Raw genomic sequence first — 27,990 nt, 5'->3', positions numbered from 1 at the left:
ATATTGCAGCCGCTATGTGGGGGGACTACACTAGAATTTGCCGTGCTTGTCAGAATGCAGTGGGACAGTAGATGATGCTGCAAAGTCTACACTAGCTACTATAGAACCTGCCAGTTAATATGTTTGATTTTTCGGTTGACAAAAGACTTCCTCGGTCCGTCATCAAGCATGACCATATAGGCATCAGCGGCACTGACATCCATCTGAAACGCTTCAATAAGCGCCGCCATACTATCATCGTCGAGGTGCTTCTCTAGCTCCTGTGCACGCCGCATGGCTGCCTGCTTGCGCTGAGGTGACAATACTACCAGTGCCTGTGTGATGGTAGATGAGGATTGTGATTGTGAAGTTGTGCGAAAGACGTCGGTGAACTCAGCAAATTGATCGTTGATCGCATAGAGCGCTGCTGACGGTCCACTGACGCGCTGGCGTTTTGATGATGGAGCAGAGGTGCCAGACCCAGAAGCCGTGAGTGATGGAGTCATCGAAGACGCAGCTATGAACTTGCGCTTGACAGGAACTGGTGGAGGAGTTGCTTCCCAGGGAATGATATCATCTTCATCGTCATCGTCACCCTCCACCACCAATGGTTCTCTGTCAACCGCCACCCCACCATCAACACCTGCGACCTGCTCCACCAAGTCACCGTGCACCAAGTCAACAGGCCCATCATCCTTCAAAGCAACATCCTCAGGTATTTCTTCATCCACCAGATTATTGCCGTGAGTCAGATTATTGCCGTGAGTCAGATTATCGCCGTGAGTTGGATTATCGCCGTGAGTCGCCTGTCCAGATTCGAAGGTTTCTTGACCAGCATGAAAGGAGTTGGTGCCACATGAGAGTTGCGAATGCATGAGCTCGTCCACCTCATGAAAGTGTTTCCAGCCTTTGTTGCGAAATGGCTTTGTATCAGGACGTGTCTGGAAAAATAGTTAGACCGCTGGCAGATGATAGTCATATCGCCGCACTGCAAACACACCTTTGCAAATGCTGTCCATCGTGCAGCATCAGCTGGACCAATATTCGCACCCAACTCGTCATCCCACGAAAAGCCTGACTGCGATTTGATGTCGACAATAGCGGCATGCTTTTTCTTGCACTGGCGGCATGTAATCAGCTGGCGCAATTTGGGTAGAGTGGTCACACATACCGAGTTCCACTTGTTTTTACAAGACAGCCCATCCCTATTATTTGCTACATATTTCTCCTTCGCGATGCCGTCTGGTGGCTCCAGTAGATGATCTGCTGCACCTGTAAATGTTGTCTGCTTGAAATTGACGCCATCTCCACCTTCTGCACGATGAATTATGAGATATTCGATGAGGCGGGAGGTCTCTTCAACGGTCCAGTGAGCAGACGAGCCAGAACTTGAAGTTGCGGCATTGTTCGCAGAAGCTGTAGGCTTCTTCCTCGGCGCCATGAATAATAATTAACTGGAGATCAGAGCCGACGCAGATGTCACACAGACTGTCACTGGTCGTCACACAGACCGTCACTTGTTGCCACGCCACATACAGAAACTAACTGCAAAACAAACTGGGAAATAAACGCTGCTGTCCAGGCTCTAAACATTGATCATGGACCATCACAGTTCATTAGACGGTTTCGCCTCTCCCACATTATTCTTCTCAAATACCAAACGCAATCCGGGAGTGGATGCTGTGCTGCACGCTCGACAGCAGGGCGCCAGGACAGGAGTTCCAGTCTTGTGAATGACATCCTGTCGCATTGCTCTATTTTGTCCATTACCCATGTACCGGACACAGCCAATGTGGACCCGGCTGTCAATACCTTCGCTGGTAGCGTTCTGCCGCGTCTACCCTAAAACGTGTCGAACCTTGTATCCTATTGGTCTGCTCAATAGGTATGTATAGTTTTATTCTCGTTGCGAACTGGAATACAAGGTTTGATAGTTCTCAGTTCCGAAGTTCCACCGCCCGATCACCAGTACCGTGGGTGAACAGCCTTCACAAAGTGTCAGATGATCATACCCAGATATCGATTCCCTCAAACGTAGCACCAACCGCGCGCCAGTGCACATATGTGATAAGACGAGAACATTATAGGCCAACGTTTGGCTAACGATCAAATCGGTGAGAAGCCTATGGATATCAGGAAACCTTCCTCCGGAATACTAGAGCGGCGTAAACCTCAATCTAAGGGGAAATCTAGTCACCTCCGGCGAACGCGGATCCGGATCCCTCCTGCTCAAGCGCGAGGTGAGATATTATTGTCCAAGCCGCTGCATTGGGTCGACGAGCATTAGCCTTCTTGTCGTTTCAAAAATCGCCGACCTCATTGGCGCATTCACTCTGACCTTCAAATGGTCTCGTCATTTCGTTCTTAGTGCAGATCGTCTGGGCCTATGACCGTAGCTGAAGAAGTTACATCATCTAATCTTGGATAACGCAAACAAGCCTCCCGCTCACTCCTATCTTGCCAGGCACTTTTCCCCTTCTTGGGATTCATAGGATAACAAGAAAAGAAACAGTGGAGCAGGGTCAGCGATGGAGTGGATCACCCCCTAGCAGGGGGTGATCAGGTAGAGGGTTAGCAGGGGCTAGTAGAGACCAGTAGAGCCGACAGGAGCCAGCAAGGGTCCTTCAGTGGCAGATGTCGTAGTCAGAGTCAATCCACTCCACCAGGTCACAGTTCGCATTCACACTAGCTGGAGTTGCCACTCCAGTGGCCTCAGCCTAGAGCAATGGAAAACAGCCTCAAATGGTGGTGATGCTACTCTACGGACACACTGGATTCTGGAGCCTACTCTACGTGCTGACATAAGCTATGGAAAGGGCCGTGGAGACCCCGAGTGCATAGTCCCTGTCCGTGGAACCCCCAGTCCAACGGAGACCTCACTTTAATACTTCGCTCACTTCCGATGAGACCCGCTCATGGGGTGATGTCATGGGGCTTTGAAGAAGATCAACAATTCGAATACCAGAACGAGGACAACCCTGGACGAAACTCCACACACGGAACGCACAGAACGCAAGTCAGTTAGTTGATTTACAGCATAATAAATTTTTGATGAAACCATAACATGCTATGAATCAAAGTTTGGCTGGTTTCCCGCGGCAAAACAAAAAGTCTGAGCATACCCGTATGCCAACTCCGCGTCGGGGTCCAAGAAAGCAGCCAGTATTGCTACCGACCAATCAGAATGAGCAGGCACATTCGGAGACCATGCTTCTGTATGAGAAGAACGGCTTTCGATCGGATGCACGTGAAGTTCTTTTGCTCCAATGGAGCATAGTCACTCCCACCAAACCTGAAGCTTTGAAGGCCCGACATACAAGCCTTCTTCTCCTTTCGAGAATCGTGATGCGGCATACCGCACTACAGCATATTCATCCTAAAAGGCCACTAGGTCGCAAGTCGATTAGAGGTGAAAGTCAAAGCTGGAAATTTGAAAGGCGGCGAATGATGTGACATCCCATCTTTCCGTTTTGGTACCGAGTCCTCGATAATCCACTAGAGAGAATCAAAGGGAGGTAATATGATAGGAAGCATGATATACGTCCGCCTGATGTTCCTAAAACATTGATTGAAGTTCAACATGCAGCTGAAGAAGTTACGCTTAATGAATGTCACAGTCTACTTACGGAGTCCCAAGTGGAATTTTGTCCCTCAAAAGTGTCTCGGCGGTATTCAAACATTTTCTTCCGCTCCAACGTTCTGCATCGATTGATCGCCTAGGTTTTTCCGAGACGTCGGGAAACCGACGGCGAACCCTGCAGGGAAAATTGATTAAGGGTATGTTTTAAAGTGACGCACCATGTGCTAATATCAGACTGCGATCCACCGTGACTGCTGTGCGAATATAGCGGTACTCTTGGAACCTTGGTGTTGTTGAGAGGCCCTGGGCCCGATCGTACGGGACAGAGTCCGATCGAGACAACCAAGCAGAGCTTTGGATACAGACAGAGCCATGGCAATTGAGCGTCTTTAAGAGACCAAAAAATGATTACTCCGCAACACCTAAGACAGGGTCAGGACTCAGCGTAGTTTACCATGGGGTAGTGCAAGGGCAGTGAGGTGGATCATAATACTTACATCGGCATGGTAATTAAGTATCTTGCCGCGTATCATTCTTGGGGAGATACACGCCGCCGCTCTGTCAGTGGACACGGTGTCCTCGCAGCGAAAGTTCCTGCGCGCCAGCTAACGGACACGGACCATTATTCAAAGATTTAGCAAAATATTACCCACCACTGTTATCGCCAGTGTTCAGTTAGAAGGAACGACTGTCTTCCTTCTTCTATAGGTCTGGCTAAGGGAGACAGAGTTCAGTGACCTGTCTTAAGGCACGTTACTCAGTGTGCGACTCAGAGAACAGCCTGGGCGTGGGCCACATGGCAAGCTATTGTGTGTATGATACTACACCCTCCAGAATTCAGTGATCCGCCAGCTACGCACTGCAGAACAAAACCGCATTGGCGAAGCAATAAACGACGGAACTTGCAGTCTTCTATAGGTTATACGACCTCCACCTGACTCAACGCCTGTTTAACACCAACTTGAACCAGCGCCTGAGTCGCTTGCACCTCTCACGCAAAATATCGCAAAATATCGTACCGCCTTGTACGTTGCAATTTTGTAGATGACTAGTCTCGATTCATTGAATAATTTGCTGGATGAAGCATTGGTGAGTTTGCTACTTATCAGTTGCGATGGCGTGATCATTGCTCATACTACTCCCAGTCTCCCATCTTATCGGTATGGAAAATTCCAATTATTTTCGTTTGATTTAGGATTGATGCTCTGGTTCAGCTACCTGATTTGACGCCGGCATCGTTCTCTCATCATCTCTCCACCAGTCATGTCCCATCCGACAAGGTCTCAACCATTCATGCTGTCGTGACGCAGCAAAAGTCACAACTTGCAGCTCTCAACGACCACATCGACCTTCTAAACCACACATTGGACAAATTACAAGTAATCCAGGCTAGACTAAAGGAGAAACGAGCTCTTGTGCAAGAGTCTTTGGCATTCCACGAAGCGCTAGAATCTCCAGCTACACCGCCTACTACCATCGGAGCTTCTTGGAGAGATATTCCTTCGGTGTCTTCCCGAGAGAAATTATGTCACGCCTTCGTCGAACGACTGCCCACTGGTCTTGACAAGGGTTTGTCGTCAGTGGCGAGCAGTTGCCTTGTCCACTCCTCGATTGTGGTCATCATTAAGCATATCCCTACTCAAAGCAGAGATGTCTGGTAGTGACGCGTACAAGTGCTGGCTGGAGAAAGCCAGGAGTGTCCCGCTATCCATTCGTGTGGTGCATGATGTGGACCTCTCAGATGGGAACGAGCCTCTTTCCATACAGTGGCTCCGACCTTTCTTGAGCCAATGTTCTGACCTTTGGTGGCATGGACCTCATGTGCAAGGTCTATTGGACAACTGTGTCCAGTCTCTGTCGCGCTTTCAGGTCACTTTCCACAAAGCAAATTTCCTGGTCTCCGTACCCAGCCCAATGCCACAACTTCGTTCCTGCGGTCTTGCAATCCCTGGCCTACGATCTGCAGTCTTTGCGTTCAATTGATTTACCTTGGCATCAGCTTTTGGAACTGAAGATACAGTTCGCACTGGTTAGCAGTGCTGCATTTTTGCAGGCCATCGGCCTCTGCACGCAAGTGCAACGAGTCAGCGTTTCCTGCATATGTGCGAATATATCGCCGCAGACTGACCTAGAGCCGTTCCCTCTGGCACACACGGCGAACCACAGTATCCATCGACTTGAGATCAAGGTTATCCGCGCTGGCTTGGGTAGTCTTTTTGATGCCCTAACCTTACCAGTGTTGGAGGAGCTGGTCATCTGCTTCTGCTTTCCGGAGAGAGATCCTTGGCCACACGAACAATTCGCATCCTTCGTTACTCGCTCCAAATGCCCACTCAAGAGGCTCACCATATACCGCAGCAAGGGTGCTAAGTCACACCTCGCGGAATACCTTAAGATGGTGCCAGGTTTGAAGATGTCGGTGTGATCAAGTGATCAGTGATGGATCTCATCAGCTCTGTCAAGTGCGTGTCCACCTCCTGTGACATCGAGTTTTACTTACTGCTTTCATACTTCACATCCCCCTCTAGGTAATACCATGTTCAAAATAATTCCAGCGTCTGCTGTTCTTTGTATCAAGATCCGAATGTACTTTACCAATCCTTTGAATGATCCAAATTGATAACTTCTCGTTATCTTTGAGCCTCGCCGTAAATAACATTTTCTGCAGAACCGCGTGACGTACGCATCATGCAATCGTGACAAAGGAAGTCGACGAGTTAGCGCTGAAGGGGACGCCTGTCACTTTTGACGCTATCACATCAAGAATAGATAAGGAGTCCTATGCGTCTATTGCAAATTCCTGCCTGTTCCATGACACGGTTTGATGAGTTCGTGACGCCATAGTCTCGTTCACCTAGCCATGCAAGAGCTTCCAAACATCTTCGGGCCGAGTATTTGCATATTTGCCCAGATATGAATGCACTGACGCTCTACGCTAGGGCCATCCTGCGAGGTTGGGGCTAGTCAGTGGAATGCGGTCGGTTGCACAATTTTCTCGCAAGTTAAATGAGCCAACTTCACTGCGGGTCGCACATACCCGTGGGTTTATTTCCATATCGACCGGTGCTGGTACTCAAGGGCCATCCACCGATCTGGTTTTATTTATTGCCTATCTCAGTATCTGATACAGATGTTGAAACCACGCATGCACCCCGCGGCACGCTTCAACGTGTCAAAGCTTAAATATACATCGTAAGTTATGCCTCCGACGCTGTCGCTGATTAAGGTTAGGGAGTGGCAGATTTGAACGTGTACTACTTATCACACACGGAGACAGTACACATGCTGTGTGTGCCATGACGTATCATAGTGGTCAACACCAGCGGGTGAGCTCTGTTTTACTTTAACGATGCCTTGCTACGCGTTAAGTCGTTCAGTTATCGGACTGCGAACCACAAAAACAAAAACACGCATTGATACATCGCCAGAGTCGCAGCTTTTCTAATGACCGAGCGGCAGGTTCATCTGTAGTTTCCTATCAAGAATCAACCAGGAGGCAGAGGGAAATAGTCACTGACTCGGAGAATGAGAACGCGCGGGCTACGGAACAAATGAAAGCGGAATAAGAAAACCCTTTATCACCATCCCTCGTGCTCCGATCCGTCAACTTCTCGATCGCAGAAGGCCAAGCAACATCCTCAAGCTAGCAAGACCGTACCAGCGATCCTGGCACATCGTACCCTATCAAGACTTATCATGATATCATCTCTGCAGGCAATATGGTTTCCGATAGTGTCGATAGACCAAGACTATTGCTGTGCGTTTCATGGTTGGGGATATCAGTTTGAGGGCTGCGTCTTTCGCGGAGCCTACCGCTGAATTTAGCGCCAGCCAGACTGATCGGACACCTTTTTCGAGTGATCGTCGTCTCTTGATATGGGCTTTCCTGCCAACCCCGGCGACAGGTGGGGAGAAATTGATAGGCGCTTTCTACGTTCGGTAATGCGTGGCGCTATTTTTTTGTCGAATAATCGGGAAGTAACCTAATCCACACGTTGGTCTTCTGCAGGATGGAAACTCGCGCAGTGACATTAATATTAATAACTCCTCGACTCATCTGTATTCAAAATTTGCAACAGCGCGCTCGTAGATTCTTGGGGGGGTGCTTCTACTTGATTTGCTTCAACAGCTTGTATCCGTGTCCCATATCTCCCCCTTCGATTGATGGTAGCTGATGGCGCACCTCGTTACAAGCCTTCACTTTGATCGGAAGCCGTTGGCCGGATATGCACACGTGTGTTCGATGAGGCTTACAGTATGAATAACATGATGTGTTTCGAGGTGCGCCCCCTCGCTATGGTAGTCACCAGTTACTGTTACTTACGAGGCAATGATACGCGGCCGGCACATGAACTGACAAATGAAAACGGGTCTGACACTCGTTCACCTAGTACACACGCACCTTGCCCCTGGTAACGGAGGCACATATCTCCCGTGCCCTCCTGCAACCAGGAACGCACAAATTAGGCTTGTAGCGGATTAACGACATTGTCCTCCTTCTATGGTCCGTCTGGAGGCCTGTATGCGCGCCTCTCAAAAGATCAGTGGATATTAGGACATACATGAAACACATTATGCACTATGGTAAGTGTTTTTTGTTATGAAGACCCAATAGAAATATGCAAATAGATCGAGAAACGGGGAGGGGATAAGACCAAAACGAAGTGGGACCAGCCAAAGAAAATATAGAGAAGAGTAATATCGTAAAAATGCGTGTCATTCATGACATGACCTTCCACATCCTCTTTGAAGGCGACGTGACCAAGGGTGTCTCTCCTAGACCTGGGAGATATATAGCCTTCACTCGCGACGTTGAGGAGGGTGGCATGACGCAGTTAGGCGTCTGTGGGTACCAGATTTTCCAACACTGGTAACGTGATGGAATCACGGCGCCAAGGTGTGTACTATGGCAGTGTTCACTGAAACCATGAAACTGGTCACCGGCGGGCGATGTAGCGCCAGTAAAGACCGTTTGGTGGCTGGGGAAAAAGGTGAGATTGTTGAAAGGAGAGAACGAGGCAAGACGGTGAACAAACCTGGGTATATTGGGTTGAGTCATCTAGAGGGGCAGACATGAGGACTGCTAAGAAGACACAAAGGAGAGTGGCGACTTACGGGCTCTAATGCATTCCCATATATCCACGCCACGACCTTTAGGATCCCAAATTCCGCACTGAGAGTACAGGCTCCAGTGCACATTAATCTCCCATATTCTTGTAGCATTGCCAATGTATGGTGTTGTGCCAGGCATACTGCTAGCAGAGGAAGAAGGATGAGACGACTGAATGATGGCTAGTGAGGAAGCGGTAAAGGATGAGAGAGAACGACGGCTCTATATATTGAGAGACAAGTCGTAGAGTTTTTTGATTGGTGCCAGGGTAGGGATCGGATCGTCAAATGGTTAGGGAGAGTCGTGACAACATTTATAGCTGACGGGAAGAAAGGCAAGATTGTGACGACCCAAAGCAGTGACATCAACATATATTACGTTAGTGTGACAGCAGCGGTTAATAAAGACATTTGAACATATTTTATGTACGAAATTCTACACAATCAAATCGGCGATCGCTTCCCAATATAGCATATGTCACCCGCGCTAGTGGTATCCGACGTCATTCGGGAGTGCTAAGTAATAGTTCATCGGTACAACCTTTTCACTGAAGGGATGACATCTCACTAGCACCGACGCGAAAGCATGAACGCGAACTCGTAGAGTTAATAGATTGCTCTCTTTGCTGGATGTGACTTGATAAATTTATTAGAGCTAGAAGAAATACACCAACTATAAAAATGGTCATGAATACCGGGTACTCCATTTAAACGCGTTGGACTGTAACGTATTCGAATTCTAGACCTAGCGCGAAACTTCACAAGCCTGCCAAAATGTGATGACGCGGCTGGGATTTGAAGGGATTTGATTCACTCAAGGTGACGACATAGCTGTCGAGCCACATTCACGGGCTGATCCAAAGTGTTCTATCTTTTGCTCCGGTCACAATATATACCCAACCAATCTCACCTACTTCGGTGCATGACGCATCGAACTCAGATCATATCGCGTAAGGACTGCCCTTTGTTCATGATATTTCTCCTCTTAAATGCATTGCGGAGATAAGGTAGATGAACTTCACCTTTGATGGCATCTGTCGGCAACATTCCCTGAACAACTGGCGGTTTCGCAGTGTCCACGGAATCGAAAGTGATAATTTCAGAACAAAGCGCGGAGCAGAACTTCGGTTGATAACGAGCAACCGGCACCGTCATCGGACGAAACGTGAGGTCACATGAGTCGCCGGGAACCAAGGATTGCCTTCGAGAACCTTTGTGAGAAAAGTGACGAAAGCTATGAAGGAAAATGCCACAGATCTGATGAACATTCCGAGCCGCGATCTGTTCTTGGCTGGTTGGGATTGGGGGACAAGCCAACGTGTCTTTAATAAGCAGAAGCTTGTTTCGCAACCGAGTAACCGAGCAAGTACTATTAGGTGCTAATCCCATCAAGTTATCGGGAATTTCAATAACTTTGGCAAAACCTCAGCGAATGGGGTGTGCGCGCGCGATGGTGCCCACGATCTTTCTTCGCTCGCATGATGCACCTGCAATCAAACCATAGAAGCTGTCACTCAGCGGACACGAAGCAAGTTCAGAAGAGGCTTCCCTGACCCACAGTACCATGTGAACCTTACCATGAAGGTTGCGGACTGATTGTATCTGCGGTAAGCGGGGTAGTGACACCGTATCCAGTGGTGAACATGTGCAGCCGTAGCAACCAGGAACAAGGTCATCACATGCTCTGTTATCACAACCTAGATGAGCCTTCTGGAGGTGAGTGTATGTTCAAGGAATTCTGCCAAGATGAGGGTGGGAGGGCGAGACGTCTAGAACAATCGCCTACCGAGGAGCGTGGGGTAAGTATATTGCACATGTAGGTCTGATTGGCAAGAGCGCCGACATCAGTACCCCAGTTCCTGAGAATAGCGCATTAATTCCATACTAGGGTGTGACAAATTCCTTTAGAAAGGGCTCGTGAGTAGTGACCAGTCGACCGCTGGAAATCGCCAAGAGCCGTTTGGCGCGATTTATTGCTCAAACGCTCAAGTGTGGTGTTCTATGATACTGTAAGGAAAACAGCGTCATTGACCCGACCACCTGGCCACATTCGACCATGGAGAATTGGCACTTGCTATGTGCCCCATACTACATACAAACAGCAGTACATGAGTGAGGGAAACTTACTACATACCCTAGGGGGCCCGCATGAGGATCAAACAAACTTAAATCAATGGGTCGTTGAATTGAATCATCGTCCACTTGTTTTATCGGTTACGCCTCGCACATTACGTACTAGGGAATTCAACCACTCGGAGTGAGTAAAAATATACAGACGAGTGCAAGACGAGTACTACCCCTCGCAGGATCAAACAAACCTTGTCGTCAAACACTGGCTTTGGGGCTCGAAGACCCGCAGATTGCCTGTAGAGACATGGAAACTCAACTTTGTTGCATGACTTACGAGTTATTTGGTTCAAAGTTGGTCACGCCGTTATTATTATGTACCCTTCGTTTGTGACACACTCGACCCTCGATAACACACACCGGCTGCTCAGATTCTGAAATAACCAAATATTTCTGCGAGGCTCTGAATTCCGTGGCATCAAATCAGTGATGCTAAGTCGACGCATGGTAAGTACAAATTGAGTAGCCAGCAGAAGCCATTTGTAATTAACACCCTAAACTTTGTTTCCTTCGAAGGCTCTTGGCTGGGGTAGCCTCATTCTAGCTGCTGGTGGCAGTTTTCTCTATGTGAAGATGGCATTGAAAGATCGCAGGAGGCGACAGCTTTCTCTTCCGGGGCATGGACCTTGAAATGACACGGACTGTGGGTCCTCGTGAGTCTGTTTCTTGTTCCCATGTTATGTTTTTGATTCTTTTTCGCTTGAGACATGGGCAATTTCGTATTCGAGTTTGAACTATGGGATGCTCGTTCCAGGCTGCATGTCATCTTGGAGCCACAAGGAGCCTTCGAGCGAGGCCAATGATGCAATACTGTAATTTTGGCTGAAATGAAGTGCGCTTCCAAGCTTTATTACTGCTCCACACACCGCTGGTTGATAAGTGATATGCGCCATGCTGTTGTACCGGACAATAGTATTGATAGAAGATTATAACTTGATGTTTGCAACAAACAGTCGTCTGTTTATGTAAATCCAGCGTTTGCCCATTTCGATTCGAGATGCTTTTCAAGACTCTGTTACGGTCTACAGTGTCATATGCAGATAGGATCGACTGTCGCCGGATATATCACAAGTGCGCTGTTAGCACCAACTGTTCGCTCCTGGTCTTCCAAGTTATGACCGAAATCGCGAGCCAAACCTCTGGCTTTCATTCTAACAATGACAAGGCCGGTAAGCAAATGATATCATCGGTGAAAAACTAGGCAAGTGGCGTCGCACTATTTTTCGCCAACTCACACCAACGTCATAGGATGAGGAGTCCGTATCGAAGGAGTGCTATATCCGCCTGTGCATCATGAATCCCTTTGACTTCGCATGTTGACGTATTTCCAGGCGTCTGATTTCCCGTCAACTGAACGGCGGAGATATGACTCGTGTCTTCACACACTAGCAATCAGCTTTCCGCATTCCTGGAGGAATGATCCCAACAAGCTGGCTCAAGCGTCCGAATGGGACGGCAGCGGGCGAGCTTATAAAATTATTAGATTCAGCGCGAGGTACGAGAAGACACCTCAGAAAATACTGGAGGGAAGGGTGGCGAATGGGTAAGTGGAGTACCTTGCCACGATAATGTGACAGTGAATGGTGCTCCTTGTGATTCAAAATCCTTCACTTGTGTTTTGGGTATTCGTTTTCAACCAGAAGATACTTGATAGGAGCTGATGTCCACTCCACTCTTTGCAATTGTGTTCTTGAGGTCAAACTGGTCACTACCTAGCAAATGTTCTCGGTACTACAGAACTATTTGATTTCTAAAATGTTGGTAGCAAGTCTAACCAATAGTGTCACGTGATGGTTTTCGAGAGTGCTTGAACCTCATAACTTCGTGAGCACACTTTTGACAAGCTTTAAATAAGCTTTTGCTTGCCAGCCGTCCTTTCAGAGCCCATGAAGGCGAATTACAAGGTGAGACTTTGACCAGTCGGCAGCAACAGAAGTTTACCATCTACTTAGTTCTCCAACATCTGCGGGACAGTTTATCAACAAGGGAACATTCTTTTTACTCCCGATGGAAACACCCTGCTGAGTCCTGTCGGGAATCGAGTATCAGTGTTTGATTTGGTCAAGTAAGTGCGTCTCATAGCTATGAGAGATCCTGAAGGATGACGCTCTTCCTAAGCAATAAATCCCGAACGCTACCAGTCGAGAATCGCAAAAATATTGCTGCAATCGCCCTCAGTCCAGATGGGAACGTTCTGGTATCTATCGATGAAGGTTCGTTAGGATGCTTTCACGTTCTTGCGAATACTCACGATTTCATCTAGATGGCAGAGCGTTACTCGTAAATTTTAAGAGAGGCGTGGTTTTGCATCATTTCAACTTCCAAAAACCTGTCAAGGACATACAATTTTCACATGATGGAAAGTGAGTTCTGCGTATTTCCTGCGATTGATGCCTTCCATGTTATGATCACGCCACAGGTTCATCGCAGTGACCCATGAGTCCCATGTACAAGTTTGGCGCACGCCAAATCACCTAGTCCGGGAGTTCGCACCCTTTGTACTCCACCGTACATACACGGGGCATCATGATGAGGTATCCAGTATTCGATGGTCACCAGATTCAACGTGAGTGCATCTAAATGTTGTAGTTGATCACTCAGCTCAGTATGATCAGCTGCTTTATAACAACATCGCGCGACATGACCGCCCGATTATTCACCCTCGATCCCTTGGAAGGCTTTCGACCGAAAACGTTTGCTGGTCATAAGGACGCTGTCGTTGGAGCATACTTCTCCGCCAATGGCAAATTCGTGAGTTATGCCAGTCTTTCATCTTCTCTTGGATTTACATATGCCCAGATATATACCGTCAGTCGTGATGGTGCTGTCTTCACATGGACGGCAAAAGACGAACCAGACGACGCTGAGGCTCTACAGCCTGTTTCTTCAACCTTCGCACGTTCAATTCCTCAGACAAGGTGGGGTGTACATGACCGCCACTATTTCAATCTCCCAAATACGAAGGTGGTCTGTACTACCTTCCACCCATCTTCAAACCTATTAGTCGTTGGTTTTTCCAGTGGAGTGTTTGGACTTTGGGAGCTTCCGGCCTTCACAAATATCCATACCCTGAGCATCTCGCAGGAGAAGATTTCATCTGTTGCGATATCTCCATCTGGAGAGTGGCTTGCCTTCGGTGCACGCAGGCTTGGACAGCTCCTTGTCTGGGAGTGGCAATCAGAGTCCTACATTCCTCAAACAACAGGGGCACTATTTCGATATGAACACCCTGGTTTACGCTCCAGATGGGCAGACCATCGCCACGGGGGGTGATGATGGCAAGCTGAAAGTCTGGTCCGTACAAAATGGCTTCTGCTTCGTAACATTCTCCGAGCACACGGCACCCATCATGGACATCACATTTGCAAAGCACGGCTCCATTCTCTTCTCTGCATCCCTTGATGGTACCGTTCGTGCATTCGACCTAGTTCGGTATCGCAATTTCCGAACGTTCACCTCCCCATCGCCTGTTCAGTTTTCTTCCATAGCAGTCGATCCATCGGGAGAGGTTGTTGCCGCAGGCTCAACAGACACGTTCGAAGTCTTTATGTGGTCAGTCCAGACCGGGAAGCTCCTCGATATTCTCGCTGGTCATGAAGCACCTGTATCTGCGCTTGCCTTCTCGCCAACGGGTGCTAATCAACTAGCGAGTGGCTCCTGGGACCGCACCATTCGCATTTGGAACGTTTTCGGTAGATCACGCGCTGTGGAGCCTCTTACCCTCTCCTCTGATGTTCTCTCAATTGCATTCCGTCCGGACGGTGTGGAGTTAGGAGCGTCGACGCTTGATGGCCAAATCACATTATTTGATGTGCGATCCGGCAAGCAGTCAAATGTCATTGATGGCCGCAAGGATGTTTCTGGAGGACGGAAAGCCGATGATCGAGTAGCAGGCTGCCAACAGCTCCTCCACGAAGGCGTTCACGAGCCTTGCATATACCGCAGATGGGTCGTGTTTACTTGCCTGGTGGGAATAGCAAGTACGTCTGTCTATATGACGTGCGTGGAGGGGAAGGGGTGCTGGTGAAGAAGTTCCAGATTTCAGAAAACCTCTCGCTGGATGGCACTCAGGAGTTCCTAGACAGTCGCAAGGTTAACGATGCGGGTATTAACATCGATCTTATTGATGACCGCGGCGATGCCAGCGACCTAGAAGATAGGATGGATACGGCTTTACCGGGAGCATCAAGAGGAGCGGGTGATATGTCTGTACGAAAGCACCGCCAAGAAGCACGCACGAAATGTGTGCGCTTCTCACCAACAGGACGTGCTTGGGCAGCCGCAAGCACAGAAGGTCTCTTGATCTACTCTCTTGACGATACCGTCATGTTCGACCCTTTCGACCTCACGTTAGATCTCACTCCACAAGCTGTGCTCAATATCCTCGCAGAGGGCGAGTACCTGAAGGCGCTTGTTCTTGCATTCCGCTTGAACGAAAAGCCCATCATACAGCAAGTTTACGAGCGCATTCCCCACAGTGATATACGACTTGTTGCACGACAGATGCCTGATGTTTATGTCCCTGCACTCCTTCGGTTCACCTCGGAGCATCTAGAGAAAAGCCCTCATCTCGAGTTCGACCTCATTTGGGTGCAGACCGTGATCACGGCACACTGGTCGCTTCCTGAGGGATCAGTAGCGGTGAACACGCACCAGTATTGCGAGCAGCCCAGAAGGCATTAGGTGACGTAGAGGGGTCCATATCAAGGCTGTGCGTCTTTACTTCCATGGGCGTTTGGATCTTATTGATTGTTGTCCAGATGTGACGAAAATACATCAACGTTGCAGTATCTCATTGACCAGTCAGTGGTCAAACATGGACTAGAAGATGCCATGTCGCAAAATGGTTCAGATAGTTAACCACCCTAGGAAAGGTGTGAGCGTTCAAAAATACTTATTGGGCTTGTCATCTTACGGACAGTAGTGGGATCGGAACATTATGTGTCAAATAAAAGTAGGATAGATGGACATAAATTAATACCAAACTTTCACCACACCAAGGGGGACTAGTAAAACATTCCTCGTACTCCCACGACACGAAGCCCGTGACATATTGATTACTTCTTCGCAGAAATTTCTAGGAAATATGCTCTGAACACAATTTCCTGAAGGTGATCATGATACTCACTGTCAGCACTGTGCCTCCGTTCCACACCCCGGTAACCCCAATAATACGCAAGCCCTGTCCCAGCAAGGAGGGTTGCGGTCATGATAAACTGCGTGGATGATGAGCAGTCACGGTCAGAGTTCCGAACCATTCAGCGCACAAATCTGTTCCGTGGGGGCTGATTATGCCAGTATCGCTGGGACATATCTCCCTGCTGGCGGAAATTAGAGGTTGGGTGCATCTTGAAATTGATTCTCTGCTGATGGTGGTAGTGAAAGAGACCTCGTGTCCTTATAGGAGTGGGTGACCTGAGTTATGATGTCACCTAGCTGGTGATATTTACGTCTCTGGGTCCTTGTGTATTGCAAATGCTGTTTTCGGTCATTGGCCGGGGTTATCCCTTGGCGCGACAGTTAATGAAGGGATGACATGAAAGTAAATACATCGCCGACGTCAAGAATTTCACTCATTTTTTCTTTGTTATAGGTATCGACGTATGCAGGAGCCTTTGTATAAACCCTCCCATCGCCTCCGTCAGTGCACTGTGCAGTGGGTTCTTCTCCTGGAGCTGGCCCGGTACATTGGGATTGGTCGTGGCGCATGTGGAACAGCTTGACCTGCGCGAAGTCTGGGTACCTGCAGTGAATCCAGGCTCGAAGTGTAGCAGGGTTGCTTGTACTGTCAGTGGGATGTTCTTCGTAAATACGGTATTCCCCTGAAATATTTCGTCAGATCGGTGGCCTAGAAAGACCGGCATGTAGGGAGAGCTCTGTCATGAACAAGATCTATTGGTTCTTTCGAGCTCGACGTTTCTGCATTGAAAGCTCCACGGCCTGAGCCTACCAATACTATCCCGCCAACCAGTGTCTGGGTGAAAGTCGAGTTGGTTTTAAAATGCTGAATAATACGGATCTCAAGCTCTACCTGTCCTCGTCCTTTGAGAACTCATAGGGCGTGTTGTGTTCATAGTGAATGTTGACTGAGAACACTACGTTAGTTCTCACCATTGGTGCGATATGGGACCCTCTGCCTCGTCTATGACGTTACTAGTACCTGAATATCACTGCTCGAGTTGCAGAAACCTGACGCGGGAGCTCACCTGGGTCCTCTATCCTGACGAATAGATCGGCGTCCGAGGGCGAGTCCTTTGAGCACTGTAACCACATACTAGTATTTGACGTACGTCAATCATAATCAAATCGTATCTCTGAATTCAACTTGAATCTCCTTGGATCATCTAATAAACACGCTGCATAAGTCTACTTCCGAGGACTATTCAATCTATGCGGAAGATTCCTTCTCAATGATGTCGTCCTTTGTATCTTCGTCGCTACTCGTCATCCTTTCCTCGTACCCAGATACATCTATTTCCTCAAATATATCGGAAGCTCCCGGAACTGTAAATATCCTGTTCAATATGTAGTACACGATACCGGATGTACCAAATCCTGTGAAGAAGGACAAGTCAAATATGTGAGTTGCAGCTACTGGTACTGGTACTCCAGCTGTGAAATTGTGAGTACCGCAAGCGAAATACAAACTAAAGGGACGTACTATCCCCAACAAAGCCAACTACATTGATGAGGATGCCTGCCACATATGCTGCGTATGCTCTTTAAACTCGGGTGAGCAATGGAGAGCCAACAGTAATCTCCCACGGACCTGGGATTGAAACCATAATTGTACCAATACCAGCTCCCTTTGCGGGTGACGTAGAGGTCAGCAACGTTATAATGGCCCTTGCGCACAAACCAGTACTCGGTGACCTATGGGGCATATTGAGTCAAAATAAAACCATGTCCAGGTCCACTCACCATAACTCCTGCGATCGCGCTCAGGAAAACCGAGTACGCAGTCATATAGGACGTGAAGCGGCTGCTGCTCGACACCAGATTCCAGGGACACATGACGAGTCCGACAATGGCTGATATATACCCGCCGCGTCTGATATTCTGAGATGCTAGTAAGTACTTCCTTGGACACATGCATGGAGCGAATGATTTACGATGAAACGTGGAAATAGCGCCGTCAGATCACACCCCGCACTGACCGAGTTAGCGGATATGTTCGTTCTGAAAACGAGGGCGTGAGCTATGCCAGAGACTCATGTGTTCGTTCCATACCCTATCTGAGATAAATCAGCATTACGTCGGTTAGGAGGTCAGTATGGTGCCTACCTGAGCTATGATGAACGAGGCGGCGATGAACCAGACCTATGATAACCCTCTCATCAGTGTGAAATACCATCCGATATTCAAACTCACACCAAATCGAGTAGCAGGGGATGGGTTATCGTCTAAGAACCTGGCTAGCAAGTCCACAGGTGACCAAATCGTTTCCCCGTAGATTGTTTGCGATGATGAACTGACGATGACACCAAGGAGACAGATAGAACCATAAGAGAAGGGGATGGACCAGAGCTGGGAATAGATCGGTGCAGATTTAGTCTTCGCTCGTGACCCAAAATCTGGCGCGTTCCTGCAAATATGGTAAGACATTATATATGAAAGCACGGTGGGCATACGTTGTCAGTGTTATGAGGTTACTGATGCATGCGCCAGCACCCACGATCATGGACCAGGCCAGTTCTGAGCCATGTAGAGTCCCTGGCTGTTTAACAACAGGTCCAACACCTTTTGCCTTGATAATGCACCAAATCATAAAGATGAGACAGGCAATGGACGTGATGATCGTCTTAAACGTGAAGAAGTGGCGACTGTTACAAGTTCATCAGTAATCCTTCTGAATAACCTCGTTAAACGTACATTGTGTGCACAGGAGGCCATATGAAAGGCAAAGATATAATCCAAAAAATCAAGAAGCACATGAAATCCCTTGTATTGGTGCCAGAGGACAACGGCATGGAATTTGCTTCGTCGTGTGAATATCAAATCACAAAGAACCCATCTCATCGTTGGACTCACGGATATCATTGACACTTGGCCACATTGCACGAAGCATCACCAAGACGCATGTGCCGCCGATACTAGATTGCACTCCGTACCAGATACTGCAAATGAAGTGAACACAGCACAGCACGGGGGGTATCGTATGCACCTACCATGCCATTGTCGCTCTGTTGAACACGCACCACAAACTTCCAAATATTCCGAAGCTGGCACGGTTGACGACAGGGAACGTTATGTGGAATACAGAACCTGGTCGACCCGCCAGTATGACAAACGGCGTCATTACACCATAACCAATCCAGATGCTCAGCCAGGCTTGCCACCATGACATGCCGAGGACAATCATGCTAGAGGTTACCATCCATCTGCAGGGAACAAGTGTGAGGTCATGTTGCGAACTGAAAATTTGTAGCAACAAACGTTGAAACATTGATCTATGAGTAGATCTTCTATGAGCGTTCTGTGTAATTTTGATAAATCAATACCAACCGAAGTGCTCCCCCAACTGTCCAAGAAGAGTGTCAGTTGCACAGTCAATCTAAAAAAAATCAGTCCTCACAAAGAGACATAACTGAATGCAGTCCATGTTCTTTCCTCAACCGGAACAGGCAGCAGGTCGTCGCTCTGAAGAGCAACAGAGTAAGCCTAAATTCGAAACACCTGATCAGAAATTTAAACTCACCGAAACAAATTGCAAGCCGCTAGAAGCACCCTCTTCATGGGTATGGGGGACCTCGAGCGCTTTGATAAGTTTTCTTGCAAAGTCCATTGGTCGCAACTGGAGCAAACGCCGGGCATAGAAGGTGCAAATATTAAGCACGCCGTATTTATGTAACACAATCCGCTTATCTTCAACTGAGTATCAAACCGTCGGAGGGATCTGCAGCGAGTAAAATGAATCCCTCCTACGGCGATCGCTAATAAAAGCCCGATAACAAGGTCATCGACATGAACTCTCCCATCATGGTGTGCCTAGCGCCGGACGATAGGGGAGCCGTCGTAGCAGAGGAGGTTGAAAAATGAGGCTCACTTTGTCACGCGCACGACGTGTGTGTAGAGGAGGATAACTTCCGGCATCTCCCACAGATAACATACTTATGATCATATCAATGTTGATGGAAGCAGTCGAGACTCTTGAAGTGATTTCATCCTTGGCAAGATGATTAGACCTGGTGTCAGCAAGGAATCCGAAAATATTACAGCAGTTATCGTTTGGTTGGCATAGGCCAAGGAAGCCGATAGGGTCACCTGCTACTGAAGTGCCCGAAAGTAGGGATAGGCAGACCTGACACTGAGAGCCCTCGAGATTCGAGACCTCCAAATTTGCCTCGGGAATGTAGTTTGCCGTGGACTGCCTGAATTCAAGTACTAACCCTCGTGGGCCCCAAGGCAATTTGTAGGCGAAGCTTGGAGGATAGCCTTCGTTCCTATTCTATACTGGGGAAGCGCCTGCTATGTTGGCAACTTCGGAATTCCCGTTCAGTAGTTCCCGATCGAGGACTTATCGTTTGGTAACGTCGCATACCAACCCCAATAACGTCTTGTGTACCCTGGAATCTGGGCGGTAGGTACGTAGACCAATACGAAGAAAGACATCGTTCCTTGCTATAAATGTGTTGGCAGTAAGTACTGGTGCATATGTTAGCGCTCGAAAGGAGTGACCGGTTCAAGAGTGCCGGTCTGGGAATTCGAAAGACCAAGTGCAATTCGCCAACATCAGGTTTTGGGGAATGAAGTGTGTATTGTCACCGGTAGTACCAATAACGTCCGACACAGAATACGGTGCCAGACAAAAGTCAGAACTACACAAACATCATTCCAAACCCCCCACACTAATCCCAACCCCAACACCAATCCCAACAACCACCCCGAGACCACCACCCACACCATTCACCATCAGCAAAAAAACTCGACTCTCGAGTAGTACGTACGTAGGGGCCAGACTATGAGCGTAGTGTAACCTAATATGATATATATAATCGAACACGCAAAAACAAGCGAGAAAAAAAGGACGGAGCGCAAGATGTGACCGATGCCAGAGCAGTGAGATTCATGGACATGGCGATGCCGAACAAAGGGAAACACGACCCCTGGAATACGAGATGTCGAGATGACGGCTGACGATGATGGATGAGAATGATGTTCGAACGGTGATGGCAGCCTCCTCCTCCTCCTCCTCCCCCCCTCCAACACGCCTCATAAAGGAAACAGCTCATCGTGCGGGAGTGCCGTTACGGTGCGCTGCCTGGTTAGCATAACCTCCTCGTTGGGCTTGTTGCCCTTGCGGGGGTGCAGGCGGTCCCCCGTTCTGGCGACCCGGGCCGTTGCTTGGAGCTTGCTGAGGAGTTGTTTGTTGTCGCTGCTGCTGAGATGGTTGTGGCTGAGGCTGGGGCTTCTGCGGGGCATCCTCAACGACGCTGGGCGCGACATAAAGGCCCTTGTCGATAGTCTGGGGAATTGGCTGGATCTCGGTGCCCAGCTCCTGTTCGATGCGATATAAGTTGAAACGGTCCTCATAGGTGACCAGATTGATAGCAAGACCCAAGTGCCCGAACCGACCGGAACGACCAATGCGGTGGAGGTACGTCTCCGAGTTCTTGGGAAAGTCAAAGTTGATTACGACGTTGACCGCCTGGATATCGATTCCTCGGGTCAACAGGTCTGAACAGACGAGGTTCCGGCAGACCCCATTGCGGAAGTCGTGGAATACGCGATTACGATGTGACTGAAGCATCTTGGCGTGGGAGTAGAAACAGGAATAGCCGAGGTCGGTGACTTTCTTTGCGAGAAGCTCGACGCGGTTGGTAGAGTTACAGAAGATGATGGATTGATTAATTTGCAACTGGAGACGGATGGTCAGCAAGGAGAGGGGGGCTGATGTGCAGGAACTTACTTTAGAGAAGAGGGTGTTCAGACAGTGAACCTTCTGCCGTTCCTCGACATAAGCGTAATACTGCGTGACACCACGTAAGGTGAGCTCCTCCATAAGATTTATCTCGTAGGGGGTTCTCATGCGTTTGTCCTACACAAAAAGAAATACATCAAACACTGGTAACAAGGGCTGTATTCGTGGCGAGCCTACCTTGAAGTCCTTCACCATCATAGGGAAGGTTGCGCTGAAAAGCATGACCTGACGATCCGCAGGAAGGAAAGAGAGCAATTGCTCCATGACAGGAGTAAACTCGGGCGACAAAAGTTTGTCTGCCTCGTCCATGACGAACACGGGACACTCGCTGAGATCAGCGACGTTCTTGCCAGCTAGATCCAGGATACGTCCCGGTGTTCCAACGAGTACATGGACCGTCTCTGATAAGCGCATAATATCATCTTTAAGGGTCGTGCCACCTGTGGTCACCATGACCTGGATACCCATATGTTTTCCCAGTATTTTACAGACCTGGGATGTCTGGAGGGCAAGTTCACGAGTAGGGACGAGGAGTAGGGCTTGAATCTTATTCTTGCCGACATCAATCTGCTGTAGGGAGGGTATAACGAAAGCGGCAGTTTTGCCGGTCCCGTTTTTAGCACGAGCAAGAATGTCACGTTTGGTGAGGGCGACTGGGATGGCTTCTTCTTGTATAGGTGAAGGTCTTTCGAAACCTGCTTCGAAAATGCCCATAAGGAGTTCACGACGGAGGAACATGTCTTCAAATTCGGTTCCTTTGGTCTTTGTGACATCTTCTGTCTGTGGGCGCAAGTCTTTTGGTGGTGGACGAAGACCCGCCCTCCAAGAAGCGTCACTGGGAGTTGCGGATGAGCTACGAAATCAAAATTGAATTAAAAAAGATAAGTTAAAAAGAGGAAAGAAGATCTTACGAGGTGGATGTAGAAGTGGATGGTCTTGCTGATTGAGACATGTGCAGAAATTGATGTTGATGAGCACTGAAAGTAGGATGGTTTAGTCGCTATTGGAGGATGTAAAAAGGCAAGGTCGAGTTTGATCAGCCACGAGTCTGCACTGAAGTTTGAGTATTTGTGGATCGGTAACTCCTTTGTTTCTTAGTCGCGCCAAAAAAGATTCGATAGGCTAGCGACGACGAGGTTTGTTGTAAAGGCTTGAAAGGCTTGAAGGATGTTTGAGTTGTGAGTTGGTCAAGTGTAAAACCCGTTCTACAAGACTATTTCATTCAAGGTTTCCCGTTTTCTCACGACCTATTGGACCCGCTTACTTCCTACTTTACATCTAAAGCAACGTTGATCGCTAAACGCATATATGAGCGTCTGTCCTGACCCCAACTCGGCGATGCGGCATTCGTAGAGTGTTTCACGCTCACCTCAGAATAATTACTCAGGAGGGCACATGGCTTACCTTGCTTCTGATGATCATGCAGTAAGCATCTAATAAATTAATGCGTTGGGACAACTACTGTAACTCACTTGGTTGTCGCTCGTGAGGGTTTTGAACGAAATGGTTGATTCGACCATTAGACTTTGCATGTCTGGTTGCCTATTGGTCGGCGTGCCTCTCCGCCTTTCGCCCCAAACCCTGGCCCAATTGCGTCGAGTACGGAACTTATGTACGGATGATGATCTCCACACAATACCACCGCACTGCCCTGACTCTCCTGGCTTGTGTTTCGAATTCTTTCTTCCTGGGCGTGCGAGAACAAAACCTACATACATAAGATTAGGTTTCGTAAGGTGCTTTAACATCCAATGGCGCCCCCTCGTTCACTTATACCCCTACAACACTCCGGATGGCTGTGAAACCACGCCCATGGGGGCCATTTAAACCTCATCAAGAGCCCATCGAGGTCCTGCCCTTGCCCTCCAAGCCCCGGACCGATAAATTACTTGGCATCTATAACATCAGCACTCATATCATACCTGCAGCCAATCCCAGAATCACCCCAGAAGCTCCAGTTCCCGAGCCACCTCCCACTTCGAAGAGAACCTTGAAAGATATCAAGAAGTCGGGAGTGGAATTCACGGAACAACAGGTCCGGCAAGGGGGCGCCGACCATTTCGGGGTTACGAACGAAAATCTGTTATGGAATTGCGTCAACCGATATGCAAAAAAGGACAAGGAGGCTAATGTCGGAACGAAGCGGACTTTCCGAAGGAAGTGAGTCCTTTCCAGTGTCCATTGTCCGCATGATAGGAAAATAAGAGTCTGACTATCCGTTACGATTAGACATGGGAGATCACTCTATGTCATTTACTATCTGTCTGTGGCGTCATAGATGAGATATGGTCATGGGACTAAGTGCAACATGGGGACTCTGCTCTGCTAAACGGACAGAATCTCAGTGGTAGTGGGTGTAAGAGGACGCCTTTCATGCCCGCTTGCTTGGAATCAATTGACAACAGCTGACTGGCTGACAATGCAAGAGACTATTGCAAAATTTCTCATCAATTACATGCCAGAAGAGGTAGAAACATTGCGCTACCCATTCAACTTCATCGCCTTCCTGCGTCCATTGGCGAATCACGGCAAAAGAACGGTTTCTCTTCCCGCATCCTTGTCGTAGCGGGATACTCGTTCGGAGGTTGCTCCGTGTATGCCATTCGTGTTTTCTTTTTCAGTGGTTCATTGAATCTCATGGTATTTAACAGGTCTTTAGCCGCGTTGAATTTTCCGGCCTTGTTTCCTTCGATGATCCTCATCGATGCAATAATCGATCCATTCCTAGGAGGTGTGTGGGCGTTCAACAAGTTCCTAATTAGAACTACCTTGATAAGGCGCGAACGATGGCCATCATGGTGTTTAAATTTCGATCATCACTCGCATCAGAGTACTGACTACGATTGCAGGGAGGATGCCTTGCATTCCTTCAAATTTTCACACACGTTCTCCGCTTGGCATCCTAACGTACTTCGGCTCTATGTCAATTATGGACCGCACGAGGATGAAAGCGGACGTGTCAGATTGAAAATGCCTGTCATCCATGAAGTTCTCGCCTATGCCAACCCACGAGCTAGCCGCAAAGCTCGACGAGAACATCGAGTTGCTGTGGATTGTCCCCGCGAAACTCCGTCATGATGCGTAAGCCAGTCAAGCAGGAGAAACTCACTCACTAATAGGCACTATGCGACAGGCCAATGACAGAGCAAGTCGCGAAGGAGCGTGTTTGACGCAGACCAGCAAATTCATCTAATATTATCATCAAATCTGGTCATCTCGTCTGTATCTCGTCCTGAATAATTCCTGTATCTAACATGATTGTAGTTTAGATTCCTTAGCAGTGTCCGGAAGCGCTTGGTACGTTACCTCAAAGGAACTAATTAATTCTTGTTTAACTACCCGTGCAGCGCAAATTATGGCCAACTTTGTGCACAGAAAATATGGTGTTTTGTCAAGGCAGTCAAAGCTCTGACAGATATTATGTATGTATGAATTGCCCGAGGCTGAGTGCATGTTTTGCAAGTGATTTGACGAAGATTTTGCTCGCGAGCGAGCATTTTTAGCAACTGGAGATCAGTCAACTAGATTATTAAAGGTGAACGTTAACCTTGCACTTGTAGTAAGCGAGTGTCCAGATTAGAGGCATTAGACTGGCCATACATAGCTCCACATTGCATAAAAAATATACCCACAAGAATTCTCTAAGTGCATAATGTGATTCGACGATCATGTTGCAGCCCCGCGATGCAAGGCACAAACGGTGGGTTACTGTGGATGACTCGAACCAATCACGAAGGAACGATGGTCTTTCTTCTATATGGTCTGACTAGAGGAAACTCTTCATTCTATTTGGTCTGCCTAAGGGAGACCAAGAGGGACTAACTCGAACCTACTACCAGTATGGAAAAGTATCGAGAAGTATCGTAATCGTGCGAATTGGCCAAGTCGCATCAAGCTCACTGAAGTCTCGTGCGTCACGGGTCTGATCCAAAGCCATCAGTTCCCTTCCGACATACTCATCATCGTGTGCCACAGACATGGGTCCCGCGCCAGCATCCAGAGATGACCTTACCAGCCGTGTTCTCCCTCAGATGGTAGCTTTCTGAGAAGTCTAATCCGCTAACCAGACCCCATACCCCCTTGTCAGGCAACCTTATAGTCACAGAAAAGGCGGCAGGCGAGGTTCTCTGTCAAAGGAAACGCGATCGGTGGGTATAGTCGCGTGAAGTGTGCCGATCTTGATATGAAATAAATTATCAGTCAGCGGAGGGTGTGGCAACCTTGGGATCGAGGCAGCGCGTGCCCTCCTGGAGCATGGCGCATCGGGCGTGTCGCTATTTGACGTCAATCCAGCGCAATCCCTGGATGTTGTTGATAAGTTGCGTTCTGATTTCCCATCGGCAAAGATCATCACGAGGAAGGTGGACGTTCGCGACCAGCAGGTCGTTCAAGCAGCCGTCGCGGAGACTACTGACGAGCTCGGAAGCGTTGATATTCTCCTGTGCTTTGCAGGTGTGGTCGCTTGTAACCACGCCCTTGATGTTGCTCTTGATGAGTGGAAGCGTACCCTTGACATCAATACGACAGGAAGCTGGCTGTGCGCCCAAGCAGCAGCAAAGTAAATCAACCCCATTTGAAGCCAAAACCTACATCCTGACAGTCTGAAAGGCAGATGGTCAAACAAGGGACAGGCGGTAGCATCGTCTTCACAGCATCCATCTCCGCGCACAGTGTCAATTTCCCGCAGCCGCAGGTCGCGTACAACGTTTCCAAGGGCGCGCTCCTGCAGCTCAAGAGCTCTCTCGCTGCCGAGTGGGCTCGTTATGGTATCCGTGTCAACAGCATCAGCCCAGGATATATGGACACGATATTGAATGAAGGTCCAGGGCTTGAAGAAGCTAGGGATCTATGGTACTCGAGAAACCCCATGGGACGCATGGGGGACCCGAGCGAGCTGACGGGTGTTGTTGTGCTCCTCTGCAGCCGTGCGGGGAGGTACATCAACGGGACTGATATTCTTGTAGACGGTATGTTCCCGCAATCCATGTTTGGATGTGAATACTTGACAAAAATCATCCAGGCGGTGGATCTGTTTTCTGATTGATACGTGTGCTATGACAACGCTCAGACTAAGATTTTGGAGAATATGTGGCATGGATTATAGACGTACCGACCACCTAGGTACGTAAGGGGAAAAGGAGCATGTTGCATGACGATGGTCATCGAAGTCAAACACAACGATGTTTTGGGCACCGCTACAGTTCCTGACCAGGACGGCATGACTCGATGTTGACCCGTAAATTGATGTTTCCAGGCAAAGGCGGTGCCCGCAGTCAGGCACTGGACACGCTCCATGGACAGGAGGGTTGTAAAGTATAGTCGTTGAAAAGTACAGCTAGGTCAGAATTTTATTTTATTGTTCTAGGGTTGTTGCCAGTCAGTCCGCGAGGGTTCAAGCAACCACTGTTATCTTAGTATAACGATTCGATTGCCAGCCTTTGCCAGCGTACTGACCGCTGAGTCGTGGTACCGGGCTGTCCCACGGATGAGGGGAAAGTTACTTATTAGCTTGCTTTGAAATGGCAGAATCGAAGAAATTGGAAACTACTTGCAACCTCTTACAGCGTATTCGTCCCGACTTGTCCGAAGGCCAGCAGATTGGAGTTAGAAGTTAGAACGAGCATCAAGTGACACCGTCGCCGTCACGGCGGAGCTGGGCCAATCATAGCTGATGAGGACCAAGATCACTCACCTACGAAGCTTCATTAACCTGTTGTGAAAAGAGAAGCAGTAAGTCGACGCACGGAAAAACCCACACGGTGCATCTATTGCCTGTATTTTATCACTAACTGTCTGTATTTACGAGGCGGCTTGCGTGAATAGACTGCCAGTAAGTCATGACACGAGGAATTCCAGATTGAAAAGTCATACAATTACTTATAATAGCAATTTCCCTCTCATTAGCTTGGATACTATGGTTGTGTTCTCAAGGTTCCGTGCGAGGTACGAAGTCCGGACTTAAATATTAGTGGGATTGTTTGTGTCGGGAGGGGCCAGAGCGGTCTAGACCACAGTCCAGACTGACGAAAGGAGGGAAAGATGAACAATTTTGAAAGAGGAAATAATAACAAAAGGACCAAGAAGTTCAAGAAATGAATTCACAGAAGGAGATGGGGAACGAAGATTTGGGACGGTTCCACTTGAATAGGTTGAAAATCACCGCAAATCAGCGAAGTTCAGCAGGTGACTTACGACGAGGAACGACATCATGAGAACGAGTGTGATCACTCGTGAGACGTGGCAATTTAAATCCTCGTCATTCGAAGACTTTGAA

The 27,990-nt window shown here is 48.4% G+C and overlaps 10 protein-coding genes across 10 annotated transcripts; 5 read left to right on the top strand and 5 right to left on the bottom strand.

Annotated features, from left to right (window-relative positions):
* Positions 1–98: 98 nt before the first annotated feature.
* Positions 99–1,420, bottom strand: EDB91DRAFT_1294302 (uncharacterized protein; the record flags this gene model as incomplete). Its single annotated transcript, XM_041324894.1, has 3 exons — positions 99–920; positions 980–1,099; positions 1,151–1,420. 3 exons carry the CDS (start codon positions 1,418–1,420, stop codon positions 99–101), a joined length of 1,212 nt encoding a protein of 403 aa, XP_041175550.1.
* Positions 1,421–4,014: 2,594 nt separating this feature from the next.
* On the top strand, positions 4,015–6,227 carry EDB91DRAFT_1143143 (uncharacterized protein; the record flags this gene model as incomplete). The annotated part of the gene is made up of 6 exons (XM_041319076.1): positions 4,015–4,022; positions 4,612–4,648; positions 4,774–4,974; positions 5,018–5,461; positions 5,526–6,021; positions 6,088–6,227. 5 exons carry the CDS (start codon positions 4,015–4,017, stop codon positions 5,982–5,984), a joined length of 1,149 nt encoding a protein of 382 aa, XP_041175549.1. The 3' UTR covers positions 5,985–6,021; positions 6,088–6,227.
* A 2,269-nt stretch (positions 6,228–8,496) lies between these two features.
* Positions 8,497–9,052, bottom strand: EDB91DRAFT_1204316 (uncharacterized protein; the record flags this gene model as incomplete). The annotated part of the gene is made up of 2 exons (XM_041320690.1): positions 8,655–9,052; positions 8,497–8,595 (listed from the first exon to the last, which is right to left on the bottom strand). The coding sequence occupies exons 1-2, from the start codon at positions 8,808–8,810 to the stop codon at positions 8,497–8,499; spliced, it is 255 nt and encodes an 84-aa protein (XP_041175548.1). The 5' UTR covers positions 8,811–9,052.
* A 3,629-nt stretch (positions 9,053–12,681) lies between these two features.
* On the top strand, positions 12,682–15,478 carry EDB91DRAFT_1250158 (WD40-repeat-containing domain protein; the record flags this gene model as incomplete). Its single annotated transcript, XM_041323192.1, has 9 exons — positions 12,682–12,699; positions 12,748–12,860; positions 12,914–13,008; positions 13,059–13,158; positions 13,215–13,361; positions 13,411–13,546; positions 13,595–13,957; positions 14,001–14,681; positions 14,741–15,478. The coding sequence occupies 9 exons, from the start codon at positions 12,682–12,684 to the stop codon at positions 15,476–15,478; spliced, it is 2,391 nt and encodes a 796-aa protein (XP_041175547.1).
* Positions 15,479–15,852: 374 nt separating this feature from the next.
* On the bottom strand, positions 15,853–16,269 carry EDB91DRAFT_1348125 (uncharacterized protein; the record flags this gene model as incomplete). The annotated part of the gene is made up of 2 exons (XM_041325952.1): positions 16,063–16,269; positions 15,853–16,011 (listed from the first exon to the last, which is right to left on the bottom strand). The coding sequence occupies exons 1-2, from the start codon at positions 16,141–16,143 to the stop codon at positions 15,853–15,855; spliced, it is 240 nt and encodes a 79-aa protein (XP_041175546.1). The 5' UTR covers positions 16,144–16,269.
* A 680-nt stretch (positions 16,270–16,949) lies between these two features.
* Positions 16,950–20,032, bottom strand: EDB91DRAFT_539424 (permease for cytosine/purines, uracil, thiamine, allantoin-domain-containing protein). The gene is made up of 16 exons (XM_041327649.1): positions 19,494–20,032; positions 19,371–19,435; positions 19,301–19,316; positions 19,232–19,245; positions 18,964–19,176; positions 18,827–18,912; positions 18,668–18,773; positions 18,427–18,618; positions 18,167–18,380; positions 18,080–18,115; positions 18,026–18,030; positions 17,908–17,974; positions 17,717–17,854; positions 17,565–17,668; positions 17,457–17,515; positions 16,950–17,407 (listed from the first exon to the last, which is right to left on the bottom strand). Exons 1-16 carry the CDS (start codon positions 19,578–19,580, stop codon positions 17,184–17,186), a joined length of 1,626 nt encoding a protein of 541 aa, XP_041175545.1. The 5' UTR covers positions 19,581–20,032; the 3' UTR covers positions 16,950–17,183.
* An 859-nt stretch (positions 20,033–20,891) lies between these two features.
* EDB91DRAFT_539339 (eukaryotic translation initiation factor 4A-like protein) lies at positions 20,892–22,961 on the bottom strand. Its single transcript, XM_041327648.1, has 4 exons — positions 22,628–22,961; positions 21,894–22,569; positions 21,705–21,833; positions 20,892–21,653 (listed from the first exon to the last, which is right to left on the bottom strand). Exons 1-4 carry the CDS (start codon positions 22,666–22,668, stop codon positions 21,024–21,026), a joined length of 1,476 nt encoding a protein of 491 aa, XP_041175544.1. The 5' UTR covers positions 22,669–22,961; the 3' UTR covers positions 20,892–21,023.
* Positions 22,962–23,508: 547 nt separating this feature from the next.
* Positions 23,509–24,191, top strand: EDB91DRAFT_1348121 (uncharacterized protein; the record flags this gene model as incomplete). Its single annotated transcript, XM_041325951.1, has 2 exons — positions 23,509–23,876; positions 23,946–24,191. 2 exons carry the CDS (start codon positions 23,509–23,511, stop codon positions 23,992–23,994), a joined length of 417 nt encoding a protein of 138 aa, XP_041175543.1. The 3' UTR covers positions 23,995–24,191.
* Positions 24,170–25,085, top strand: EDB91DRAFT_1143098 (uncharacterized protein). Its single transcript, XM_041319075.1, has 3 exons — positions 24,170–24,310; positions 24,368–24,514; positions 24,566–25,085. The coding sequence occupies exons 2-3, from the start codon at positions 24,408–24,410 to the stop codon at positions 24,792–24,794; spliced, it is 336 nt and encodes a 111-aa protein (XP_041175542.1). The 5' UTR covers positions 24,170–24,310; positions 24,368–24,407; the 3' UTR covers positions 24,795–25,085.
* A 608-nt stretch (positions 25,086–25,693) lies between these two features.
* Positions 25,694–27,256, top strand: EDB91DRAFT_1294266 (uncharacterized protein; the record flags this gene model as incomplete). The annotated part of the gene is made up of 5 exons (XM_041324893.1): positions 25,694–25,750; positions 25,816–25,864; positions 25,917–26,274; positions 26,325–26,683; positions 26,737–27,256. 5 exons carry the CDS (start codon positions 25,694–25,696, stop codon positions 26,754–26,756), a joined length of 843 nt encoding a protein of 280 aa, XP_041175541.1. The 3' UTR covers positions 26,757–27,256.
* Positions 27,257–27,990: the final 734 nt, after the last annotated feature.

This window comes from Suillus paluster, assembly GCF_016628075.1.
Source record: "Suillus paluster strain FC165 chromosome Unknown EDB91scaffold_40, whole genome shotgun sequence".
NCBI classification, from domain to species: Eukaryota; Fungi; Basidiomycota; class Agaricomycetes; order Boletales; family Suillaceae; genus Suillus; species Suillus paluster.
Note: the sequence above shows the minus strand (reverse complement) of the source record. Positions and strands in the feature narration are given on the sequence as shown.